Source organism: Vespula vulgaris, chromosome 1 (assembly GCF_905475345.1).
Source record: "Vespula vulgaris chromosome 1, iyVesVulg1.1, whole genome shotgun sequence".
NCBI classification, from domain to species: domain Eukaryota; kingdom Metazoa; phylum Arthropoda; class Insecta; order Hymenoptera; family Vespidae; genus Vespula; species Vespula vulgaris.
Window position 1 is genome coordinate 16018630 of NC_066586.1, and position 8408 is coordinate 16027037.

Consider the following 8408-nt stretch of genomic DNA (forward strand, 5'->3'; position numbering starts at 1 on the left):
TTATTCTATGTAATTTTTGCATTGTTCATGAACTATATTAAATATAATATTCACGTATATGCTTCCAGGCATATATATATATATATACATATACATTTGTGACAGTCTATTAGGTTATCCTTGCAAACTAAAAACAGATAGGTATATTATAATAATTACGATAAAAAATAATATTAGAAGAAAAAGAAATTGGATAAAAAAAGTAAATTAAGGTGATCAGAGGTTCAAAGATAATGCCTAAAAGTTTTAGCTTTAGGGAATTTTCCCTTATAAATGTCACAAAGAAATTTATTTTTTATCTTAAATTAACATATTACTTTTTATTTTCTTACAATTTCAAATCTCTTTTAATCACGTTTTTTTTTGCTTATATTATTTCATTGGAATAAGATTTAGTTCCTTCGTCTCTCTAATGGAAAACTGAATAATAAATTAGTCAGATATTAATACTTCTCAGCCTTTGTTGCTAAAAGTAATATGAAGAAATAAGAGAAAAAATAAATAAGAGCATGTTAGTTATAAGAACAGTTAAACAATTGGAGGTTTTCATCGATAGGAGAGTAATTGAGGACTAGTCGGGTGATGAGATTGATGTTTCGTTGTGGAAGCACAATCGCAATCACTGGATGTTTCTGAATCTTGATTTAATTTAGAAAGTAATGGTGTTCTATAAGGGCTACCTGTCAGACCGTTAGTTAGGTCCGTTGTTGAACTTGATGTTGGACTTGTCCTTAAAAGACTTCCTTCTGTGAGTGTTGTTACTGGACTTAATAACGGTGGCCTATAAGTAGTTGTTTCGTTTGCAGATGTAGCTCCGTTGATTTGAAAGGCGGTACTGCCAACACTAGGAACGCCCAATCCTGTTAAATGGAGGGGAGGTAAGAGTGTATGGTGTATTAAATGAGAGTGAGTCGTAGGATAGGTTGCCGCAGATCGTGGTTGCGGCCTGTGGAGGGAGGATGCTGTCGTGGTGGGACAAACTGTACTCGGATAGGGAGAATATCGAGCTGCTGCATAGTATGCCGCTGCCGCAGCAGCTGGATACGATGACGCTAAGTGTGTCGTTCCATGATATGTTGGTGGTAACGATGCTGTGGCTGCTGCGAACAAGCTGGCTGCTAACGTTGGATCATACATGGCGTATGGCCATGCCATTGCCATACGTTGACGTTTGTCTTTCATCCGACGATTTTGAAACCAAACCTGAAATTATAGAAAAAACGATTTTCTTTTTTAAATGAATATCGAGTCAAAGCGGCAAACGTTTCCGTTATTTAGCACCTCGATTATTTCCATTCACATACGTTTTATTGCCTTCGTAAAAGCACAAGTATCAAAATACTAAAAATTAAAAGATCCGTTAAACCCAAAGGAAGACCCGTAGATAGTCGCTAACGAAGATGCTTAGCACCTCCAACCGCAATGAGCGGGCTTGGCATGCTTCCAAGATGAGAGGAAAATTATTGAAAGAAAGAGAAAAAGAGAGAATGCTACTGTTAATGTCTTCGTTTCCGGTGTGATCGACCCTTCGTTAGTTCATTTGACGTGGGTAAAGCCAACTGTTTCTCATTTAGTAATATCTTCATAGTATCTTTATTTGAATCGATCAATATTAACACGTTCATTGTTATCCTTATATGTAGAAAAATATTTCATGGATGACTGTAGCGCATCTGAACAATTAAAAAAGTTCATACGAAAAATATCTTACTCGATATTGTTTTGGAGTATTTGTTTTCTGCTGTTGAGATTCTATTTGCTTAACTTACTTTGATAAGAGGTTTTCGAAATACTTCCTATAAATATGTGTGCAGATATTTTACCAATCATATGTCTAGTTATTGATCGAATTTGTTAAAAAGTTCGTTCGTTTTTTTTACTAAAATATTATTTACCTGCATCCATATACAATTCATTATAACTAAAAAGAAATTCAGATACGAAATATCTTTTTTTTAAGAATCTGACGTCTCATATGTACAATAACATAGAATAGAAAATATTTAGGTATATAGTTTTACCTCTGTTAACGCATTATTAAATAAATCAACTTGTCATTATGTAATTATTATTGACCAATGAGGATTTTATTCGCTATTAAATAAATGTACAAATTTACATTATTCTGTAATATTATTGTTTATAATTAAATTTTTTATGAAAAATCATTAGTTATAAATATTTGATAAATATGTACAATGTGAGGTAAAACGCACTAATATATAAATAATAGTAAAAAACTAATATATAAATAAAATTGTTGCAGTTTTTAGCAGGTAATTAGTACATAGAAATATAGAGATATACATCATATCGCTAAAGATAGATAAATAGCATTTAACAAAAGCTGATAAGAAATAAATAAAAAGAAGCCTTCAATACTTCCTATCGATATTAGGAAACTTACAATAGAACTAAGTTTACGTAATGATTTCATCAGCGCATCTACGAGAATAGTTAACAATATTTACGCTTATGTGCTCTTACAAAATGATCGGCCAATGATCATGGTCATTAAAGCAATTGATTTGCTAAATAAAACTGAAGAGAAACATTTACACTGGAGGTATTAAACATATAATGTATTATACACAGTCTGTCCAAAAAGTTTCGAAACTAGATTAATAAAAAATAAACAAATATTAAGACGGCAGTTTCAACGTTTCAGGTGTTCTACATAATCTTTCTCCACTTGAGTATAATGCACAGAATACTTATACAACCATATCAAATTATCAGAAAAGTCCTTTTTTGGGATGTTGTTTAATTCGTGTATCACGAATTTTTTCTTGCTACACGACAGTGCGCGCACTCACACAGCTGCAGTTATAATGATTTTTAGCGAAAAAAGAAATGCCAATTTTCAACCACCCTCCATATTCATTCGATTTGATGCCGAATGACTTTTTTTTATTCTCTAAAATAAAAATTCACATTGAAGGATCAACGCTTTGAGGACATAATCGACATTCAAGCCATTGTGACAACCGAGTTGAACAGCATCTTAAAGAAGGACTTTTCTGATAGCTTCAAATATTTGTAAGAGCATTCTGTGAATCAGTTCTGTATTCAAGCGGAGAAGGACTATGTAAAATAACTGAACTACTGAAACTGCTATCTTAAGATTTGTTTATTTTTTATTAATCCAGTCTCGGAATTTTTTGAGACAGATGATGTATGTCCAATAAAGAAATGTCATTAACAAAAAAAGATTAGTCATATATTAAAATGTATCTATTGTAGAGTAACTGAAACTTGTTTATTACTATTTATATAGAGACTTTAATTCCATCTTTTTTAAAAATCATTTTTCTCTAATCATTTCTACATCTCTGTCTTACCTTATATAATATATTATACTCATAAATGTTTCTCCTCAGTTTTATTTAGTAAATCTATTGCTTTAATGACCATGATCATTGGCCGATCATTTTGTAGGAGCACAGAAGCGTAAATATTGTTAACTATTCTCGTAGATGCGCTGATGAAATCATTACGTAAACTTAGTTATATTGTAGGCTTCTTAATATCGATAAGAAGTATTGAAGGCTTTTTTTTATTTATTTCTTACCAGTTTTTGTCAGATGTCATTTATCTATCTTCAGCATTTAATATCCTCTGTCCAAAAAGTTTTCAGATTGGAGTAATAAAAAAATAGAGAAATGTTAAGATGACGATTTCAATGATTCAGATGTTCTACATAATCTTCCTCCACTTGAGTGCAATACACAGAATGCTCATGCAACTATGTGAAATTATCGGAAGTCCTTCTTTGAAATGTTCTTTGAATTCTTGGAATTCTTTGAACGGACAGTGTATATCTTTTATACCTTTTAATAAGTCATTATAATTTGTAACAATGCAGACCTTAATAGTTGATTCCGGTAAATGTAATTGTGAAGCAAGTTCACATCTTCGTGGTCTGCTAACATAATTCTCACGATGAAATTCTTTTTCTAATCGGGACAATTGTTCTCTGGTAAAAGCCGTTCTGTATCTTCGAATATTTGGGTCCATAGAAGATAATGGTTGTTGAGTTAATTGATGATCGCCTGAAGAACTTCCTAAAAACAAAAAAGATATAATGTCATTAAGAAGATTTTTTAATTATTTAGAACTTCAACTGACAAATTTGGCAAATACTAATTTAACTGATGAAACGTAGTCTTCAAAATGTATTGGTATATACTTTTCAAGAATGCGAGACTATTAAGCGTGTTGGTTGAAAGATCCAGCAATTAAATAACTAAAAGAATTCAATTTTCATAAAAAATTTGATTCATTGAAATAATTATCCTTTTAAGAAGATTCAGGTTTATACATTCTTATCACTTGGCAAAAAAATCGTTTATAAATTATAATGCTGTTGTCTCTTTTTCTCTCTTTGAAGAAGAATTATTATATTTGCAATTGCCATGACAGGACATGCAATTACAATTTTAGAGTTTATGTATCGCTAATCTTGCTATCAATATCTACATGCTTTCAATAAAAAAAGAAAACAAAAGTTTTCAATATGAAAAAATTATGCTTGCTATCGAAATCTACGCAATAAAAAGAAAAATTTAATTTCTACAAAAGATTTATGCAAAAATAACATTTTTAGGTGTTCCTATAGACATATAATTACTTCAATTTAAAAGAGATATATGTTCCTACTAATATACGTACATTCTGTTTGAATAGATCATAAACAATCATTGTTAAAACAAATAAAAAGAAGAAAAGATTTTTATTAAAAATAAAGACATTATATAAAAAACACAGAAAAGAAGTAATAAAAAACTACAATGTTATTCGGAACAATGAAATACTGCCTTTCAGAATAAATACCTCTTCGGAATCGTAATAAAAATTTATCACGAATAAAAGCAGCTTATACTAATAAAAGAATGTTTATTCTGAATGAAGAATTCTGAATGTTATTTTTTCCATTGTAAGGTACAAAGAAAGACTTGTTCTCATACAAATACTTTTAACAAGCGTAAACAACGTTTTAAAAATTTTGAAAATGTTTTTCTCAAATCTTTTGAAAATAATGCTTTTTGTGATTTATATGGTAGTGTAATGGATTGACAGAGCGAAAGGAAGAGAAATATAAAATGTCAAAAATAATATTTTAAATGTATATTAATAAATAGACCCATGCAATAAAAGAAAAGGAAAGGATAATCCGTTCTTACAATCGTAGTATTACCTTTTTCTGGCGTTTTAGATAGACTTCCAGGTGATGGACTATGACGAGAACTATGTGATGGGCTATGAGGAGGGCTATCAGATGGACGAAGTTGAAATTGTGAAGGAACAATATCAACGACAATGATCGTTTCGTCCTGATCGTTGTGCTCTTTTTGTTGATCATCGAAATTTTGATGAAACTCTTGCATTTCACAATCAATTTATTTTCATAAATGAATGTATTACTTTTGTACCCAAATGAATGTGAGCACTTTTCACTTCTCTCTATTTTCTTGTCACTTTTACAACTGATTGTACAATTGTCAATCATATAGAATGATTAAACATAAATTGAGTTTAGTTTTAGTGTGCGTATGTATGTGTAACTATATATATATAATAATATATATAGTATATATATATTTTTTATAAATATATATATATATATGTATATATATATATATATATATATTTATAAATAATATTTTGTTTGTCTATTTACTATTCTTTGTCAAAGAGTTGTCAACTTCTTATTAACAAGAATATTTCCAAAACGTTTATAGTAATAATCGTATTTATCAGGTCGTTAAAATACACTCACAATTATTATATTTTTAGTTGATTCTTTTTATTAACGAGGACCGTAGGAAACAAAACTTCGAATTTATAACACCCGTAACTCGACACTCTAATGCAAGAGCGTGTGTCGACTGAAAGAAGGAAGCAACCAACGAGTTTATATATTACGAACCAAAGCGCCACAACATGGACTGTCCTCCTCTCTGATTGGTCGACTCCAATCCACCTCTCGTATTTGATATCACGTATCTTCCCCTTCTTGACTCCATTGTAGCATCACCACTCCCACAACCATTCGCTTTCCTTTGTCTTCTCAGGGTGGTGCGGTTCAGGATAGTCCATCCAATTTTTTTTTTGATAATCAACCTTTTCCGCACTCTTTTTCATTAAATAATAAATTTAAGTTTAATGAATTTATTTTCTATATAAAATAAAACGTATAAACAAAAACATTTATTTCTATTTGTTTTTGCAAAACTGAACAAAATTTCTGTGAAAAGAATACAGGTATTATTAACCATAAAGAAAAGAAATGCCTTTTCTTTCATTTATTTTAGACTTTAACCTGCTATTTATAGAGAAAGTTATACAAACTTATTTTACCTGTTATGAAGACATTAACGTAGACAATGAATAATTCTTTTATTATTATACGTAGAATAGATTGTTAATAGATGGATTTAATACCCATGTAATAGTAGACATTATGATAATCTTAAAAGGTTACCTCTTTTCCCTTTATGTACTCTTTGAAATTTCTTCCCAGCTTTGTACAGTATTTAATTTTTAAAAAGTAATTTAAATTACTTAAGTACTTAAATTATATATATATATATATATACATATATGTTCAACTAAACTTATATATATAATATTTATTATAATAGATATATAATAGGTAAAAATGCAATAAAAATGCAATTATTTACTTCTATAAGTTCGTAAATTCAGAAAACTTCATAAATCGTAATTTATATTTCAAAATTCATTGTCAGAGATTTTTAATGAATTTTTGACCAGCAGAAGTAATAGGATGGACTTTTTATCATAAAATCTTTTTTTCCCTCTAATTTCTTCCATTTTTATGAGTGTGCCGTGACGACTTCTTTGTCAAAATACATCTACGTAAATCTAGAGCACTTTCTCTATTTCTCTGTTCAAATTACACAAAAATGAATTCTATTCACTTGTATTACTTACACGATCTTCCCATTTATTTATTTCTGCTCGAATTTCTTATTTTGTTTTTTTCATATTGATAAACTATAAAATAGTAACCAATTGTTTATTTTGCAAAGTGATACTATAGAATACCACCTATTAAAAAAAACTTATTTACAGTTTTTTCAGACCATTTAAATCACATAGCTTATTTTAACCACATAGCTCTTATACTAAGAATTATAAACTACAAATGTTCCTAAAATCAATTAAATAGTAACTCGTAGATTTTTAATAAATCTTGTTGTTCTTGGCAGGATTATCTTGGATTACATTGGATTATAGCAATAAAAGAAGATAAAAGAAACTGACTATTAACCGTCAAAAATATCCATCTTTATAATGTCATAGAAAGAAAGAGAGAGAAAGAAAGAAAAGAGAAGGATGAAAAGAAAAACAGAGAGAGAAGAAAAGAAAAGGTTCGAAATTTTCTCTTAGTTCAGAAGAGTATGCGATCCTCTACTTCATTCCTTCTTTCTCATATATATATTTTTTGACAAATATTTTTAAGATAACGATGTAATCAACATGTAAGGTAATTCATGAAATATTATTCTGTCAAAAATCTATCAATGAATCATTACTATTTGGCTCGTTTTTTTTTCGAATAATAAACATTATCATTTATTAATGTCACTATAAACTAATAGAGTAATAATCATCAAATTATGAAATCTATATCTAGCTAATACATCATCTTAATTAATATCTCGATTAGATTAAAATGGATAGTTAATACTATTTAATATGATAAAGAAGAAGAATGATAGAAAAATATTTATAGAAAGTCATGTGAACATTTTTTAAAATGTTGTTATCTTTATTATCTTTTTGTCAGGAAGTCGAATGTTGTATCGTATCGCATAATAAAGCCTATTCGGTAGACTTGAACGCGATTATACGATTGAAGAGCAGGTACAATAGATAATTGACGCGAACGGCCGATGCAGATGCGGTCGCAATCATGCCGCTGATTAAACGGTTTGATTAAGCGTCTAATTTACTCGTGTGTACGATGTAACGTCGCTCTACGTGAAATCTATGCAGTTCAATACCTGGTAACGTTCGCTAAGGTATATATATATATGTATGCTCGCACACGAATATCCACGGGCTAGTATATAACAGAGTCCATAACGCGTAGCAATCGTACCATCCATGCGAAACGATACATCGCAAACATTCGAATCCAATCCGAAGGTCTATTGTACGATTTTCTCGCAAATGCTATCGTTAACTGTCTTTCAAACTTTTTAATGGCTTTGAAGTGATATGTATCAACTGATGAAGAGATATCTATCTACAAATAATCTCTCGTTGTGAATAGATAGCAAAATAAATACATTTGTGTATTCAATCGTTCTCCCGAAAAGCGACAGGTCTACAAAAAAATTTTCAAGTCTGCCATAGAAATTTTCCAAATCTAACTT

At 29.7% G+C, this 8408-nt stretch overlaps 1 protein-coding gene across 1 annotated transcript; it reads right to left on the minus strand.

Moving 5' to 3' along the window:
- Positions 1-327: 327 nt before the first annotated feature.
- On the minus strand, positions 328-5516 carry LOC127069333 (homeobox even-skipped homolog protein 2-like). Its single transcript, XM_051006215.1, has 3 exons — positions 5198-5516; positions 3868-4064; positions 328-1203 (listed from the first exon to the last, which is right to left on the minus strand). Exons 1-3 carry the CDS (start codon positions 5385-5387, stop codon positions 547-549), a joined length of 1044 nt encoding a protein of 347 aa, XP_050862172.1. The 5' UTR covers positions 5388-5516; the 3' UTR covers positions 328-546.
- Positions 5517-8408: the final 2892 nt, after the last annotated feature.